The 19,677-nt window shown below is 39.7% G+C and overlaps 1 protein-coding gene across 3 annotated transcripts in view; it reads right to left on the bottom strand.

The window, feature by feature from the left end:
• Positions 1 to 19,677, bottom strand: part of SPG21 (SPG21 abhydrolase domain containing, maspardin) — a 76,529-nt gene that overhangs the window by 50,281 nt on the left and 6,571 nt on the right. For all 3 annotated transcript variants that reach the window (XM_060294130.2, XM_060294133.2, XM_060294131.2), the window contains exon 3: positions 18,977 to 19,138. In XM_060294130.2, the coding sequence (XP_060150113.1) occupies positions 18,977 to 19,138 (162 nt within the window). The remainder of the gene's footprint in view (positions 1 to 18,976; positions 19,139 to 19,677) is intronic.

Raw genomic sequence — 19,677 nt, 5'->3', positions numbered from 1 at the left:
CTCATTCAAAATATGTGGAAAATAAGCTCTCATCTTATCCTAAACTTCAAAATTCACATTTTATCTAATAGAACTTAAAAAATAAAAATAAAAAAGCACACTTTAGTGATATTATGTACACAATTTTAAGTCACATCAATTTCCTTTCCAAATAGCTAAGAAACTCTGAGGTTCAAGGATGAACAGAGCAGAACCCATTCAAATGAAGAAATTCTTTTTCCCCTTTAAACCAATTTCGTTCTGAATTATGGCTCAGGAGAACTAGAAATAAAATCTGTTCTAAGGAGAGTTTCCTCTCTTTTTGGTAGCATTTCTTTAAGGCAGTATTCAATAAAATTGTTCCTCTACTTTTAATGACTTAGTCATTCTAACTGATTTCTTGTAGTACTTTTGTTTGTGACCAAAAATTTCAGATGCTTGACCCTAAGTAACCTATTAATGTTGACAATAATGAAGAAAAAGAAACACAAGTCATTAATTCCTTTCTAGGAGACTCAGGCTTGTCACCTAAGAGTTCCCCTCTCTTTAATACGTGTAAAACCCATCTTAAAGGCTTGCTGTTTTAAGCACTTAGATTCATTTTGCCATTGACATATCACTGGGATAGATACTGCCATGTAAATTATGGGATAATTTCAGATATGATGTAATATGTTACTTTTACTACTAAAATTCCACTTGTGGATAGGATTCCACTTTTCTGAAGCAGGATGGAGAACAGACTCTCCTAGCTGCAAATTTGAGAATTTGAGTCAGATGACAGCCTAAAAGAAAGGAGATGACATTTTTATGAATCCTTTAATTTAAAAATGTCTGTGCCTTACGGAGTGTAGCAGAGCTGAGGTGTCAAGCACAGCCATTTCACACTAGAAACTCTGGCTTGAAGTACCAGGTGGAAGGCCTCTGCATGCAGGACTCTATGAGCAAGTGAGACTGGAAGCACAAAGGGAAAAAAAAAAACTGGAGACAAGATGGTGGAGAAGGACTTGAGCTCACCTCCTCTTATGAAAACACCAAAATCACAACTAACTGCTGACAAAAAAAACTTGAGCCTACCAAAAAAGATATTCTATACCCAAAGACAAAGAAGCCATAACGAGACACCTGAGGAACAGAGACCACAAACACAGAAAATTAGACAAAATGAGATGCAGAGAAATATGTTCCAGATGAAAGAACAAGACAAAACCCCAGAAGAACAACTAAGTGAAGTGGAGATAGGCAAGCTACCTGAAAAAGAATTCAGAGTAATGATAGTAAAGATGATCTAAGATCTTGGTAAAAGAATGGAGGCACAGATCGAGAAGATACAAGAAATGTTTAAGAAAGAGCTAGAAGCTTTAAAGAACAAACAAACAGAGATGAACAATACAACTGAAATGAAAAATAGAATAGAAGGAATTGATAGCAGAATAAATGAGATAAAAGAACGAATAAGTGAGTTGTAAGACAGGTTGGTGGAAATCACTGCTGCAGAACAGAATAAAGACAAAAGAATGAAAAGAAATGAGGACAGTCTGAGAGACCTCTGGGACAACATTAAACACACCAACATTCACATTATAGGGGTCCCAGAAGAAGAGGGAGAGAAAGGGCCTGAAAAAATATTTGCAGAGATAATAGCCAAAAACTTCCCTAACATGGGAAAGGAAACACTCAAATCCAGAGAGTTCCATATAGGATAAACCCAAGGAGGAACACACCAAGAAATGTATTAATCAAATTTATAAAAATTAAAGACAAAATATTAAAAGCAACAAATCATATACAAGGACTCCCCATATGGTTATCAGCTGATTTTACAGCAGAAACTCTGCAGACCAGAAGGGAGTCGCACAATATATTTAAAGTGATGCAACCCAGAATACTCTACCCAGCAAGACTCCCACTCAGATTCGACGGAGAAATGAAAAGCTTTATGGACAAGCAAAAGCTAAGAGAATTCAGCACCACCAAACCTGCTTTACAACAAATGCTAAAGGAACTTCTCTAGATGGAAAAGAAAGGCCACAACTAGAAACAAGAAAATTATAAATGGGAAAGTTCACCAGTAAAGGCAAACATACAGTAAAGGTAGGAAATCATCCACACACAAATATGACATGAAAACCAGCAATCATGGGACTTCCCTGGTGGTCCAGTGGGTAAGGCTCTGTGCTACCAATGCAGGAGGCCCGGGTTCGATCCTTAGTGGGGGAACTAGATCCCACATGCATGTCACAACTAAGCATGCCACAACTAAGAGTCCACATGCTGCAACTAAGAACTCTGCATGCCGCAACTAAAAGATCTCACATGCTGCAACAAAGATCCCGTGTGCTGCAACTAAGACCCAGCACAGCCAAAATAAATAAATAAATAAACAAACAGATAGATAGATAACACCAGCAATCGTGAGAAGAGAGTACAAATACAGGATGTTAGAAATGCATTTGAAATTAGGAGACCAGCACTTAAAACAATCTTGTATATATAGACTACTATAACAAAACCTCATGGTAACTGCAAACCAAAAATCTACAATAGATACACACACAAAAAAGCAGCAGCAATCCAAACAAAACACTAAAGATAGTCATCAAATCACAAGAGAAGAGAACAAAAGAGGAAGGGAAGAAAAAAGACCTACAAAAACAAATCCAAAACAATTAACAAAACAGCAATAAGAGCATACATATCGATAATTACCTTAAATGTAAATGGATTAAATGCTCCCACCAAAAGACACAGACTGGCTGAATGGATACAAAAGCAACACCCATATATATGCTGTCTACAAGAGACCCACTTCAGACATAGGGACACATACAGACTGAAAGTGAGGGGATGGAAAAAGGTATTCCATGCAAATGGAAATTAAAAGAAAGCTGGAGTAGCAATTCTCATATCAGACAAAACAGACTTTAAAATAAAGACTGTTACAAGAGACAAAGAAGGACACTGCATAATGATCAATGGATCAATCCAAGAAAAAGATATAACAATTGTAAATGTATATGCACCCAAGATAGGAGCACCTCAATATACAGGCAAATGCTAACAGCCATAAAAGGAGAAATTAACAGTAACACAATAATAGTAGGGGACTTTAACACCCCACTTACATCAGTGGACAGAACATCCAGACAGAAAATCAAATAAGGAAACACAAGGCTTAAATGACACATTAGAGCAAATGAACTTAATTGATATTTATAGAACATTCCATCTGAAAGCAGAATATACATTCTTCTCAAGTGCATATGTCCCATTCTCCAGGACAGATTACATGCTGGGCCACAAAGCAAGCCTTGGTAAATTTAAGAAAACTAAAATCATATCAAGCATCTTCTCCAACCACAATGCTATGAGATTAGAAATCAACTACAAGAAAAAAACCTGAAAAACACAAACACATGGAAGCTAAACAATATGTTACTAAACAACCAATGGATTGCTGAAAAAATCAAAGAGGAAATCAAAAAAAATCTAGAGACAAAAGAAAATGAAAACACGATAATCCAAAACTGATGGGATGCAGCAAAAGCAGTTCTATGAGGGAAGTTCACAGCAATATAATCTGACCTCAGGAAACAAGAAAAATCTCAAACAACCTAACCTTACACCTAAAGCAATTAGAGAATGAAAAACAAACAAAACCCAAAGTTAGTAGAAGGAAAGAAATCATAAAAATCAGAGCAGAAATAAATGAAATAGAGGTGAAGAAAACAATAGGAAAGATCAATGAAACTAAAAGCTGGTTCTTTGAAAGGATAAACAAACTTGATAAACCTTTAGCCAGACTCATCAAGAAAAAAAGGGAGAGGGCTCAAATCAATAAAATTAGCAATGAAAAAGAAGTTACAATGGACACCACAGAAATACTAAGGATAATAACACACTACTACAAGCAACTATATGCCAATAAAATGGACAACCTAGAAGAAGTGGACAAATTCTTAGAAAGGTACAATCTTCCAAGACTGAACCAGGAAGAAATAGAAAATAAGAACAGACCTATCACAAGTACTGAAATTGAAACAGTGATTTAAAAACTTCCAACAAATTAAAGATGATACAAATAGAGGGAGAGATATACCATGTTCTTGGATTGGAAGAATCAACATTGTGAAAATGACTCTACTACACAAAGCAATCTGCAGATTCAATGCAATAGCTATCAAACTACCACTGGCATTTTCACAAAACTACAACAAAAAATTTCACAATTTGTATGGAAACACAAAAGACCCCGAATAGCCAAAGCAATCTTGAGAACGAAAAACAGAGCTGGAGGAATCAGGCTCCCTGACTTCAGACTATACTACAAAGCTACAGTAATCAAGACAGTATGGTACTGGCACAAAAACAGAAAGATAGATCAATGGAACAGGATAGAAAGCCCAGAGATAAACCCACGCACATATGGTCACCTTATCTTTGATAAAGGAGGCAGGAACGTACAGTGGAAAAAGGACAGCCTCTTCAATAAGGGGTGCTGGGAAAACTGGACAGGTACATGTAAAAGTATGAGATTAGATCACTCCCTAACACCATACACAAAAATAAGCTCAAAATGGATTAAAGACCTAAATGTAAGGCCAGAAACTATCAAACTCTTAGAGGAAAACATAGGCAGAACATTCTATGACATAAATCACAGCAAGATCCTTTTTGACCCACCTCCTAAAGTAATGGAAATAAAAACAAAAATAAACAAATGGGACCTAATGAAACTTCAAAGCTTTTGCACAGCAAAGGAAACCATAAACAAGACCAAAAGACAACCCTCAGAATGGGAGAAAATATTTGCAAATGAAGCAACTAACAAAGGATTAATTTCCAAAATTTACAAGCAGCTCATGCAGCTCAATAACAAAAAAACAAACAACCCAATCCAAAAATGGGCAGAAGACCTAAATAGACATTTCTCCAAAGAAGATATACAGACTGCCAACAAACACATGAAAGAATGCTCAACATCATTAATCATTAGGGAAATGCAAATCAAAACTACAATGAGATATCATCTCACACCAGTCAGAATGGCCATCATCAAAAAATCTAGAAACAATAAATGCTGGAGAGGGTGTGGAGAAAAGGGAACCCTCTTACACTGTTGGTGGGAATGTAAATTGATACAGCCACTATGGAGAACAGTATGGAGGTTCCTTAAAAAACTAAAAATAGAACTACCATATGACCCAGCAATCCCACTACTGGGCATACACCCTGAAAAACCATAATTCAAAAAGAGTCATGCGACTTCCGGGAAGATGGCGGAAGAGTAAGACGCGGAGATCACCTTCCTCCCCACAGATACACCAGAAATACATCTACGCGTGGAACAACTCCCACGGAGCACCTACTGAATGCTGGCAGAAGACCTCAGACCTCCCAAAAGGCAAGGAAGCCCCCATGTATGTGGTTAGGGCAAAAGAAAAAAATAAACAGAGACAAAGGGATAGGGACGGGTCCTGCACCAGCGGGAGAGCTGTGAAGGAGGAAAGGTGTCCGCACACTGGGAGGCCCCTTCGCGGGCGGAGACTTTGGGTGGCGGAGTGGGGGAGCTTGGGAGCCGCGGAGGAGAGCACAGTAACAGGGGTGCAGAGGGCAAAGTGGAGAGATTCCAGCGCAGAGGATCGGGCCGACCGGCACTCACCAGCCGAGAGGCTTGTCTGCTCGCCCGCCGGGGCGGGCGAGGCTGGGAGCTGAGGCTCCGGCTTCTGTCGGAGCGCCGGGAAAGGACTGAGGTTGGTGGCGTGAACACAGCCTGCAGGGCGTTAGTTCACCGCGGCTAGCCAGGAGGGAGTCCGGGGAAAAGTCTGGACCTGCCGAAGAGGCAGGAGACTTTTTCTTCCCTCTTTGTTTCCTGGTGCACGAGGACAGGGGATTAAGAACGCTGCTTAAGAGAGCTCCAGAGACGGGCGGCTCGCGGCTAAAAGTGCGGAGCCCAGAGACAGACATGAGGCGCTAAGGCCGCTGCGCCGCCACCAAGAAGCCTGTGTGCGAACGCAGGTCAGTGTCCACACCCCCTTCTGGGGAGCCTGTGCAGCCCGCCACTGCCAGGGTCCCGGGATCCAGGGACAACTCCCCCGGGAGAACGCACGGCAAACCTCAGGCTAGCAACGTCATGCCGGCCTCTGCCGCCGCAGGCCCGCCCCACACTCCGTGACCCTCCCTACCCCCCCACCCCCACCCCGGCCTGAGTGAGCCAGAGCCTCCAAATCAGCGGCTCCTTTAACCCCGTCCTGTCTGAGCAAAGAACAGACGCCCTCCGGCGACCTACACGCACAGGCGGGGCCAAATCCAAAGCTGAGCCCCTGGGAGCTGTGAGAACAAAGAAGAGAAAGGGAAATCTCTCCCAGCAGCCTCAGAAGCAGCGGATTAAAGCTCCACAATCAACTTGATGTACCCTGCATCTGTGGAATACATGAATAGACAACAAATCATCCCAAATTAAGGAGCCCTGTGGATGAAAGGCTCTTGGTGCTGCAGCCAGGAGTCAGTGCTGAGCCTCTGAGGTGGGAGAGCCAACTTCAGGACACTGGTCCACAAGAGGCCTCCCAGCTGCACATAATATCAAACAGCGAAAATCTCCCAGAGATCTCCATCTCAACGCCAGCACCCAGCTTCACTCAACGACCAGCAAGCTACAGTGCTGGACATCCTATGCCAAACAACTAGCAAGACAGGAACACAACCCCACCCATTAGTAGAGAGGCTGCCCAAATCATAAGTCTACAGACACCTCAAAACACACCACCAGACGTGGACCTGCCCACCAGAAAGTCAAGATCCAGCCTCATCCACCAGAACACAGGCACTAGTACCCTCCACCAGGAAGCCTACACAACCCACTGAACCAACCTTAGCCACTGGGGACAGACACCAAAAACAACAGGAACTACGAACCTTCAGCCTGCAAAAAGGAGACCCCAAACACAGTAAGATAAGCAAAATGAAAAGACAGAAAAACACACAGCAGATGAAGGAGCAAGATAAAAACCCACCAGACCTAACAAATGAAGAGGAAATAGGCAGTCTACCTGAAAAAGAATTCAGAATAATGATAGTAAAGATGATCCAAAATCTTGGAAATAGAATAGACAAAATGCAAGAATCAGTTAACAAGGACCTAGAAGAACTAAAGATGAAACAAACAATGATGAACAACACAATAAATGAAATGAAAAATACTCTAGATGGGATCAATAGCAGAATAACTGAGGCAGAAGAACGGATAAGTGACCTGGAAGATAAAATAGTGGAAATAACTACTGCAGAGCAGAATAAAGAAAAAAGAAAGAAGAGAACTGAGGACAGTCTCAGAGACGTCTGGGACAACATTAAACGCACCAACATTCGAATTATAGGGGTTCCAGAAGAAGAAGAGAAAAAGAAAGGGACTGAGAAAATATTTGAAGAGATTATAGTTGAAAAGTTCCCTAATATGGGAAAGGAAATAGTTAATCAAGTCCAGGAAGCACAGAGAGTCCCATACAGGATAAATCCAAGGAGAAATACGCCAAGACACATATTAATCAAACTGTCAAAAATTAAATACAAAGAAAACATATTAAAAGCAGCAAGGGAAAAACAACAAATAACACACAAGGGAATCCCCATAAGGTTAACAGCTGATCTTTCAGCAGAAACTCTGCAAGCCAGAAGGGAGTGGCAGGACATATAGAAAGTGTTGAAGGAGAAAAACCTGCAACCAAGATTACTCTACCCAGCAAGGATCTCATTCAGATCTGATGGAGAAATTAAAACCTTTACAGACAAGCAAAAGCTGAGAGAGTTCAGCACCACCAAACCAGCTCTACAACAACTGCTAAAGGAACTTCTCTAGGCAAGAAACACAAAAGAAGGAAAAGACCTACAATAACGAACCCAAAACAATTAAGAAAATGGGAATGGGAACACACATATCGATAATTACCTTAAATGTAAATGGACTAAATGCTCCCACCAAAAGACACAGACTGGCTGAATGGATACAAAAACAAGATGCATATATTTGCTGTCTACAAGAGACCCAGTTCAGACCTAGAGACACATACAGACTGAAAGTAAGGGGATGGAAAAAGGTATTTCATGCAAATGGAAACCAAAAGAAAGCTGGAGTAGCAATTCTCATATCAGACAAAATAGACTTTAAAACAAAGACTATTAGAAGAGACAAAGAAGGACACTACATAATGATCAAGGGATCGATCCAAGAAGAAGATATAACAATTGTAAATATTTATGCACCCAACATAGGAGCACCTCAATACATAAGGCAAATACTGAGAGCCATAAAAGGGGAAATCGACAGTAACACATTCATAGTAGGGGACTTTAACACCCCACTTTCACCAATGGACAGATCATCCAAAATGAAAATAAATAAGGAAACACAAGCTTTAAATGATACATTAAACGAGATGGAGTTAACTGATATTTATAGGACATTCCATCCAAAAACAACAGAATACACATTTTTCTCAAGTGCCCATGGAACATTCTCCAGAATAGATCATATCTTGGGTCACAAATCAAGCCTTGGTAAATTTAAGAAAATTGAAATTGTATCAAGTATCTTTTCCAACCACAACGCTATGAGACTAGATATCAATTACAGGAAAAGATCTGTAAAAAATACAAACACATGGAGGCTAAACAACACACTACTTAATAACGAAGTGATCACTGAAGAAATCAAAGAGGAAATCAAAAAATACCTAGAAACAAATGACAATGGAGACACAACTCAAAATCTATGGGATGCAGCAAAAGCAGTTCTAAGAGGGAAGTTTATAGCAATACAATCCTACCTCAAGAAACAGGAAACATCTCGAATAAACAACCTAACCTTGCACCTAAAGCAATTAGAGAAAGAAGAACAAACAAAACCCCAAAGTTAGCAGAAGGAAAGAAATCATAAAAATCAGATCAGAAATAAATGAAAAAGAAATGACGGAAACGATAGCAAAGATCAATAAAACTAAAAGCTGGTTCTTTGAAAGGATAAACAAAATTGATAAACCATTAGCCAGACTCATCAAGAATAAAAGGGAGAAGACTCAAATCAATAGAATTAGAAATGAAAAAGGAGAAGTAACAACTGACACTGCAGAAATACAAAAGATCATGAGAGATTACTACAAGCAACTCTATGCCAATAAAATGGACAACCTGGAAGAAATGGACACATTCTTAGAAAGGCACAACTTGCCAAGACTGAATCAGGAAGAAATAGAAAATATGAACAGACCAAACACAAGCACTGAAATTGAAACTGTGATTAAGAATCTTCCAACAAGCAAAAGCCCAGGACCAGATGGCTTCACAGGCGAATTCTATCAAACATTTAGAGAAGAGCTATCACCTATCCTTCTCAAACTCTTCCAAAATATAGCAGAGGGAGGAACACTCCCAAACTCATTCTACGAGGCCACCATCACCTTGATACCAAAACCAGACAAGGATGTCACAAAGAAAGAAAACTACAGGCCAATATCACTGATGAACATAGATGCAAAAATCCTCAACAAAATACTAGCGAACAGAATCCAACAGCACATTAAAAGGATCATACACCATGATCAAGTGGGGTTTATTCCAGGAATGCAAGGATTCTTCAATATACGCAAATCAATCAACGTGACACACCATATTAACAAATTGAAGGAGAAAAACCATATGATCATCTCAATAGATGCAGAGAAAGCTTTTGACAAAATTCAACACCCATTTATGATAAAAACCCTGCAGAAAGTAGGCATAGAGGGAACTTTCCTCAACATAATAAAGGCCATATATGACAAACCCACAGCCAACATCATCCTCAATGGTGAAAAACTGAAAGCATTTCCACTAAGATCAGGAACAAGACAAGGTTGCCCACTCTCACCACTCTTATTCAACATAGTTTTGGAAGTTTTAGCCACAGCAATCAGAGAAGAAAAGGAAATAAAAGGAATCCAAATCGGAAAAGAAGAAGTAAAGCTGTCACTGTTTGCAGATGACATGATACTATACATAGAGAATCCTAAAGATGCTACCAGAAAACTACTAGAGCTAATCAATGAATTTGGTAAAGTAGCAGGATACAAAATTAATGCACAGAAATCTCTGGCATTCCTATACACTAAGGATGAAAAATCTGAAAGTGAAATCAAGAAAACACTCCCATTTACCATTTTAACAAAAACAATAAAATATCTAGGAATAAACCTACCTAAGGAGACAAAAGACCTGTATGCAGAAAATTATAAGACACTGATGAAAGAAATTAAAGATGATACAAATAGATGGCGAGATATACCATGTTCTTGGATTGGAAGAATCAACATTGTGAAAATGACTCTACTATCCAAAGCAATGTATAGATTCAATGCAATCCCTATCAAACTACCACTGGCATTTTTCACAGAACTACAACAAAAAATTTCACAATCTGTATGGAAACACAAAAGACCCCGAATAGCCAAAGCAAACTTGAGAACGAAAAACGGAGCTGGAGGAATCAGGCTTCCTGACTTCAGACTATACTACAAAGCTACAGTAATCAAGACAGTATGGTACTGGCACAAAAACAGAAATATAGATCAATGGAACAGGATAGAAAGCCCAGAGATAAACCCACGCACATATGGTCACCTTATCTTTGACAAAGGAGGCAGGAATGTACAGTGGAGAAAGGACAGCCTATTTAATAAGTGGTGCTGGGAAAACTGGACAGCTACATGTAAAAGTATGAGATTAGATCACTCCCTAACACCATACACAAAAATAAGCTCAAAATGGATTAAAGACCTAAATGTAAGGCCAGAAACTATCAAACTCTTAGAGGAAAACATAGGCAGGACACTCTATGACATAAACACAGCAAGGTCCTTTTTGACCCACCTCCTAGAGAAATGGAAATAAAAACAAAAGTAAACAAATGGGACCTAATGAAACTTCAAAGCTTTTGCACAGCAAAGGAAACCATAAACAAGACCAAAAGACAACCCTCAGAATGGGAGAAAATATTTGCAAATGAAGCAACTGACAAAGGATTAATCTCCAAAATTTATAAGCAGCTCATGCAGCTTAATAACAAAAAAACAAACAACCCAATCCAAAAATGGGCAGAAGACCTAAATAGACATTTCTCCAAAGAAGATATACAGAGTGCCAACAAACACATGAAAGAATGCTCAACATCACTAATCATTAGAGAAATGCAAATCAAAACTACAATGAGATATCATCTCACACCAGTCAGAATGGCCATCATCAAAAAATCTAGAAACAATAAATGCTGGAGAGGGTGTGGAGAAAAGGGAACCCTCTTACACTGTTGGTGGGAATGTAAATTGATACAGCCACTGTGGAGAACAGTATGGAGGTTCCTTAAAAAACTACAAATAGAACTACCATATGACCCAGCAATCCCACTACTGGGCATATACCCTGAGAAAACCATAATTCAAAAACAGTCATGTACCAAAATGTTCATTGCAGCTCTATTTACAATAGCCCGGAGATGGAAACAACCTAAGTGTCCATCATTGGACGAATGGATAAAGAAGATGTGGCACATATATACAATGGAATATTACTCAGCCATAAAAAGAAACGAAATTGAGCTATTTGTAATGAGGTGGATAGACCTAGAGTCTGTCATACAGAGTGAAGTAAGTCAGAAAGAGAGAGACAAATACCATATGCTAACACATATATATGGAATTTAAGAAAAAAAAATGTCATGAAAAACCTAGGGGTGAAACAGGAATAAAGACACAGACTTACTAGAGAATGGACTTGAGGCTATGGGGCGGGGGAAGGGTAAACGGTGACAAAGCGAGAGAGAGGCATGGACATATATACACTACCAAACGTAAGGTAGATAGCTAGTGGGAAGCAGCCGCATGGCACAGGGATATCGGCTTGGTGCTTTGTGACTGCCTGGAGGGGTGGGATAGGGAGGGTGGGAGGGAGGGAGACGCAAGAGGGAAGAGATATGGGAACATATGTATATATATAAAAAAAAAATTAACTTGTAAATGAGCTGTATTTAATTTGCTTAAAAGAAATTGAGTGCTTATATACATTCTCAGAAATATAAAAGAAGCTCACTAGAATACATTTCAGGTTCGTGTGATCTGGGAAATATTTAATATTGAATTAATATTTGGTATTAGAGCTAGCTTAAGCTTGTGGTCTTAATTAATACAGACCTGTCTTTAGAGACATCAACATTAAGCACAATACTTTCATTGTACCTAGGGCTATTGAAAGTCAATAAATGCATATTGTTTCTGTTATGAAATTTGTCAACAGGGAAAATAACCTGATATGATTAAACTTTTAAGTAAAAAAAAAAAAAAAAAAAGAGTCACGTACCAAAATGTTCATTGCAGCTCTATCTACAATAGCCCGGAGATGGAAACAACCTAAGTGCCCATCATCGGATGAATGGATAAAGAAGATGTGGCACATATATACAATGGAATATTACTCAGCCATAAAAAGAAACGAAATTGAGCTATTTGTAATGAGGTGGATAGACCTAGAGTCTGTCATACAGAGTGAAGTAAGTCAGAAAGAGAAAGACAAATACCGTATGCTAACACATATATATGGAATTTAAGAAAAAAAAATGTCATGAAGAGCCTAGGGATAAGACAGGAAGAAAGACACAGACCTACTGGAGAACAGACTTGAAGATATGGGGAGGGGGAAGGGTGAGCTGTGATAAAGCGAGAGAGAGGCATGGACATATATACACTACCAAACGTAAGGTAGATAGCTAGTGGGAAGCAGCCGCATAGCACAGGGAGATCAGCTCGGTGCTTTGTGACCGCCTGGAGGGGTGGGATAGGGAGGGTGGGAGGGAGGGAGACGCAAGCGGGAAGAGATATGGGAACATATGTATATATATAAAAAAAAAATTAACTTGTAAATGAGCTGTATTTAATTTGCTTAAAAGAAATTGAGTGCTTATATACATTCTCAGAAATATAAAAGAAGCTCACTAGAATACATTTCAGGTTCGTGTGATCTGGGAAATATTTAATATTGAATTAATATTTGGTATTAGAGCTAGCTTAAGCTTGTGGTCTTAATTAATACAGACCTGTCTTTAGAGACATCAACATTAAGCACAATACTTTCATTGTACCTAGGGCTATTGAAAGTCAATAAATGCATATTGTTTCTGTTATGAAATTTGTCAACAGGGAAAATAACCTGATATGATTAAACTTTTAAGTAAAAAAAAAAAAAAAAAAAAAAGAGTCATGTACCAAAATGTTCATTGCAGCTCTATTTACAATAGCCCGGAGATGGAAACAACCTAAGTGCCCATCATTGGATGAATGGATAAAGAAGATGTGGCACATATATACAATGGAATATTACTCAGCCATAAAAAGAAACGAAATTGAGCTATTTGTAATGAGGTGGATAGACCTAGAGTCTGTCATACAGAGTGAAGTAAGTCAGAAAGAGAAAGACAAATACCGTATGCTAACACATATATATGGAATTTAAGAAAAAAAAATGTCATGAAGAGCCTAGGGATAAGACAGGAAGAAAGACACAGACCTACTGGAGAACGGACTTGAAGATATGGGGAGGGGGAAGGGTGAGCTGTGATAAAGCGAGAGAGAGGCATGGACATATATACACTACCAAACGTAAGGTAGATAGCTAGTGGGAAGCAGCCGCATGGCACAGGGATATCAGCTTGGTGATTTGTGACCGCCTGGAGTGGTGGGATAGGGAGGGTGGGAGGGAGGGAAATGCAAGAGGGAAGAGATATGGGAACATATGTATATGTATAACTGATTCACTTTGTTATAAAGCAGAAACTAACACACCATTGTAAAGCAATTATACCCCAATAAAGATGTTAAAAAAAAACAACAACTTCCAACAAACAAAAGTCCAGGACCAGATGGCTTCACAGGGGAATTCTATCAAGCATTTAGACAAGAGTTAACACCTATCCTTCTGAAACTATTCCAAAAAACTGCAGAGAAAGGAACACTCCCAAACTCATTCTATGAGGCCATCATCACCCTGATACCAAAACCAGACAAAGATACCACAAAAATAGAAAGAAACCAATATCACTGATTAACATAGATGCAAAAGTCCTCAAAAAAATAATAGCAAACTGAATCCAACAATACATTAAAAGGATAATACACCATGATCAAGTGGGATGCAAGGATTTTTCAATATCCACAAATCAATCAGTGTGATACACCACATTAACAAACTGAAGAAGAAAAACCATATGATCATCTAATAGATGCAGAAAAAGCTCTTGACAAAACTCAACACCCATTTATTATAAAAACTCTCCAGAAAGTAGGCATAGAACCTACCTCAACATAATAAAGGCCATATATGACAAACCCACACCAACATCAGACTCAACGGTGAAAAGCTGAAAGCATTTTCTCTAGGATCAGAAACAAGACGAGGATGTCCACTCTTGCCACTTTTTTTCAACATAGTTTTGGAATTCCTAGCCACGGGAATTAGAGAAGTAAAAGAAATAAAAGGAATCCAAATTGGAAAAGAAGTAAAACTGTCACTGTTTGCAGATGATGCGATAGTATTCAGAGAAAATCCTAAAGATGCTATCATAAAACTACTAGAGCTCATCAATGAATTCGGTAAAGTTGCAGGATACAAAATTAATACACAGAAATCTGTTGCATTTCTATACATTAACAATGAAAGATCAGAAAGAGAAATTAAAGAAACAATCCCATTTACCAATGCATCAAAAAGAATAAAATATCTAGGAATAAACCTGCCTAAGGAGGAAAAAGGCCTATACTCTGAAAACTATAAGATGCTGATGAAAGAAACTGAAGGTGACACAAACAAATTGAAAGATAGACTGTGTTCTTGGATTGGAAGAATCAATATTGTCAAAATGACTATACTACTCTAGGCAATCTACAGATTCAATGCAATCCCTATTAAATTACCAATGGCATGTTTCACAGAACTAGAACAAAAAATTTAAAAATCTGTATGGAAACACAAAAGACCCGAATAGCCAAAGCAATCCTGAGAAAGAAAAATGGAGCTGGAGGATCCGGTCTCCCTGATTTCAGACTATACTACAAAGCTACAGTAATCAAAACAGTATGGTACTGGCACAAAAACAGAAATATAGATTAGTGGAACAGGATAGAAAGCCCAGAAATAAACCCACGTGCCTATAGTCAATTAATCTATGACAAAGGAGACAAGAATATACAATGGAGAAATGGTGCTGGGAAAACTGGACAGCTACACGTAAAAGAATGAAACTAGAACATTCTCTAATACCATACACAAAAATAAACTCAAAATAGATCAAAGACCTAAATGAAGACTGGATACTGTAAAACTCTCAGAGGAAAACATAGGCAGAACACTCTGACATAAATCACAGCAATATCTTTTTGGATCCACCATCTAGAGTAATGAAAATAAAAATAAACAAATGGGACCTAATTAACCTTAAAAGCTTTTGCACAGCAAAGGAAACCATAAACAAAATGAAAAGACAATCCACAGGATGGGAGAAAATATTTGCAAACGAAGCAACTGACAAGGGATTAATCTCCAAAATATACAAACAGCTCATGCAGCTCAATATCAAAAAACAAACAACCTGATTGAAAAATGGGCAGAAGACCTGAGTAGACATTTCTCCAAAGAAGACATACAGATAGCCAAAAAGCACATGAAAAGATGCTCAACACTGCTAATTATTAGAGAAATGCAAATCAAAACTACAATGAGGTATCACCTCACATGAGTCAGAATGGCCATCATCAAAAAGTCTACAAACAATAAATGCTAAAGAGGGTGTGGAGAAAAGAGAACTCTCCTACACTGTTGGTGGGAATCTAAATTGGTACAACTACTGTGGAGAACAGTATGGAGGTTCCTTAAAAAACTAAGAACTACCAGGCTTCCCTGGTGGCACAGTGGTTGAGAGTCCGCCTGCCGATGCAGGGGACATGGGTTCGTGCCCCAGTACGGGAAGATCCCACATGCCGCAGAGCGGCTGGGCCTGTGAGCCATGGCCGTTGAGCCTGCGCGTCCGGAGCCTGTGCTCCATAACGGGAGAGGCCACAACAGTGAGAGGCCTGCGTACCGCAAAAAAAAAAAAACAAAAACAAAAAACTAAGAACTACCATTTTATCCAGCAATCTCACTCCTGGGCATATATCCAGAAAAAATCATAATTCAAAACGATACATGCACTCCAATGTTCAGTGCAGCACTGTTCACAACAGCCAAGACATGGAAGCAACCTAAATGTCCATCGAGAGGAATGGATAAAGAAGATGTGGTACATATATACAATGGAATACTACTCAGCCATAAAAATGAATGAAATAATGCCATTTGCAGCACCATGGATGGATCTAGAGATTATCATACTAAGTGAAGTTAAGTCAGACACAGAAAGACAAATATCATAGGATAACATTTATATGTGGAAGTTAAAAAAATGATACAGGGGCTTCCCTGGTGGCGCAGTGGTTGAGAGTCCGCCTGCCAATGCAGGGGATACGGGTTCGTGCCCCAGTCCGGGAAGATCCCACATGCCGCGGAGCAGCTAGGCCCGTGAGCCATGGCTGCTGAGCCTGCGCGTCCGGAGCCTGTGCTCCGCAACGGGAGAGGCCACAACAGTGGGAGGCCCACGCATCGCAAAAAAAAAAAAAAAAAAAAAAAAGATACAAATGAACTTAAAACAGAAACAGACTCACAGACTTCGACAACAAACTTACTGTTACCAAAGGGCAATGGTAGGGGGAGGGATGAATTAGAAGTTTGGGATTAAAATATATATATAGTAGTGTTACTATATATAAAATAGATAATCAACAAGAACCTACTGTATAGCTCAGGAAACTCTACTCAATATTCTCTAATAATCTATATGGGAAAACCATCTGAAAAAGAATGGATATATGTATATGTATAACTGAATCACTTTGCTGTACACCTGAAACTAACACAACATTGTAAATCAACTATAATATAAAATAAAAATTAAATTTAAAAAATCTGTGCCCTAGACAGGTAATAAAACTGTATATGACTTGATACACACACACACAACTGAGTACGAGTAAAACTGGGAAATCTGAACAAAGCTGGTGGATTACATTAACATCAATGTCTTGGTTGTGATATCCTACTACAGTTTTATAAAATGTTACTATTGGGAGAAACTGGGCAAAGTATATAAGGGATATCTCTCTAGTATTTCTTACTGCATGTGAACCTATAATTATCTCAATAAATATGTAAATGAAAAGAGGATCCATGCATTTTAACTGCTAGGTATTTAACAAATACCTAGTAAATTTCAGAACCTCCTGGGGTTGGGCATTCTGATCAAATCTTAAGAAGGACAAAGTAATTTTGAAGACATTGCTGGCCTTTTTCTTGATTCATTATCTAGCTAAGAAATAGCAAAAGCCTACATCAAGAAGCAAGAAGAAACATCCAGCCAGAAGGCAAGGCTATGTGCCCTGTCAGTTTAGAGTGATAACCACACTGTTCGCTTTGGACAGCACTCTAAAGTGAGACAGACACCCAGGGGCTGCTCAGGTTACCCCTCCCTGGCTGATCAACAGGGACCACAAGGACAGAAAGTGTCACGACTTAGGCTGCAGTGGACTGGAATGAGGGCGGTTACCACTCTGCTCTCCTGCAATGCTGTCCACTGAGAGGGATTACTGAAAACCCAGAACAAGGGAGGATTATGCTGCAGGGATTCAAACACACAATACGAGGAATGGTTAAAGAATCTGGAGAAATTTAGCTGGAGAAGAAAAGACCTGGGGGCGGAAGGCAGTAGGCCACCGATAATAACTAGTTTTTTCAAGAAAGAGAAGGGCTGCCTGGATAAAGAGGAATTGGATTTGTCTTTTATGACCCCAATTAGTGGTAACCCCATTGGAATTTTCAGTTATCAACCAAGAGAAGAGATCTGGTCCACGTTTTCTCTCTTCTAGGCAGTAAATAAAATGTATACTAACAGCAGTACTTCCAAGGGGAGTAATGTTTACATGTTAACATTCCAGGTCCCAAAAACAACTGCTGGCTCCAAAGCCAGAGCCTCTCCTTCCAGGGGAAGTTAGGAAACCAACATCCATTGTCCTGATCCGATCAAGGCACACCAAACACTCCACTGTGAGCAACAGTGCCTTCCTGGGAATTCCCTGGCAGTGCAGTGGTTAGGACTCTGTGCTTCTACTGCACGGGGCATGGGTTCCATCCCTGGTCAGGGAACTAAGATCTCGCTGCCACGCCATGTGGCCAAAACAAAAACAAAAAAACAAACAGTGCCTTCCTACCTACGCCCACCTCCCAGAGAAGAAGCTTAGAGAATGATCAATGCGAAACTAGATTTGGACCGAACTCAGTGATAAAGATTAGAAACAAAAAACCAAATGCGAAGGATATGAGCTAATTAATGAGCCTCACCTCACCTATCAAAGACTCACATTAAAGCAAGCTTTCAGTCCCCTGGATGTCAGCTGATCCCTCTGCTGCCCCCGAAGCAGTGATGTAATAAAAGGGGAGGGTGAATGGGGTCAGAAGACTGAGCTGGGCTCTCCCTCCATGGCCTACTGGCTGTGTGACCCTCGGTGATCACTAAAACGGTCCGGACCTCAGTCTCCTTAACTATAAACAAGGACAATGCTTCCTGCTGGTCAGACTTATTCAGAAAATGCATGTTCAAGCTGAGGGTAAAGAAGGCTTCCAATAGAGGTTTGTCCCCTCTGAGCCTCTGTATGTTGGTGAACCACACCACCTTCAAAAAACTCCCTTTCACATTTTAACAAAGGAAAACAGTATCTTACCTCAATAAAAAACACGCCTATTACTACAGTTAATCAGAAACAGAAGCGCACATGCACACACACACACAGAAAACCAGAAAATGTGGACTTAATTTCAATCCTGAATCAATAATACTTACAGCTATAACCCGGTAACCCCATCCAGTCAAAGCCAAAATCTGCCGGAAAAATACATCAGCAGTTCCGCTGACGGGAGGGAGAAATATGAGAGGACACCTGATATTTCTGGGGCCTGCATCGTAGAGCGACCAGATCTTACTGTCGTCATCATCCACAATAATCTGGAGGGAAAATTATAAGAAACAAAATGAAAAACCTCATGGATTGGGTTTTATATAGTTATTTCAGCACTATAGTTTCACTGACAATTTTAATATTACTGCCTTGGTTGTTACAAGCTAATGAGGGGATCACACCAGACTAGCACATATAAAGAACGGCTGTCTCCACTTCCCTCTTCAGTGCTGACATAGTCCATGGAACTGCTTTATACTTCTCCCAAGAGCTGTTTTCTCCATCAGTTTTGAATTTTCCTCCCCAGCCATGATTATATGAAATTTATCATTTACCATTAAACAGTAAACTCTGTACATGGCATCTGATTTCTTCCCCATACTTCTGCCTCTGTGTGTGTGTGTGTGTGTGTGCGCGCGCGCGCGTGCACGTGCGCGCACGCACACGCGTGCATGTGCGCATGCGTGTGTGCACATAGGAGGAGGACAATTTGCAGAGTCATCCTTGGGTGCTGGCCCAGAGGGCGGGCTGGGATCAGCAGGGTCAGTGTGTGACCAGGGGAAGTGAGGGGAAGAAACGACTCCAG

Source organism: Globicephala melas, chromosome 2 (genome assembly GCF_963455315.2).
Source record: "Globicephala melas chromosome 2, mGloMel1.2, whole genome shotgun sequence".
Lineage (NCBI taxonomy): Eukaryota > Metazoa > Chordata > Mammalia > Artiodactyla > Delphinidae > Globicephala > Globicephala melas.
Note: the sequence above shows the minus strand (reverse complement) of the source record. Positions and strands in the feature narration are given on the sequence as shown.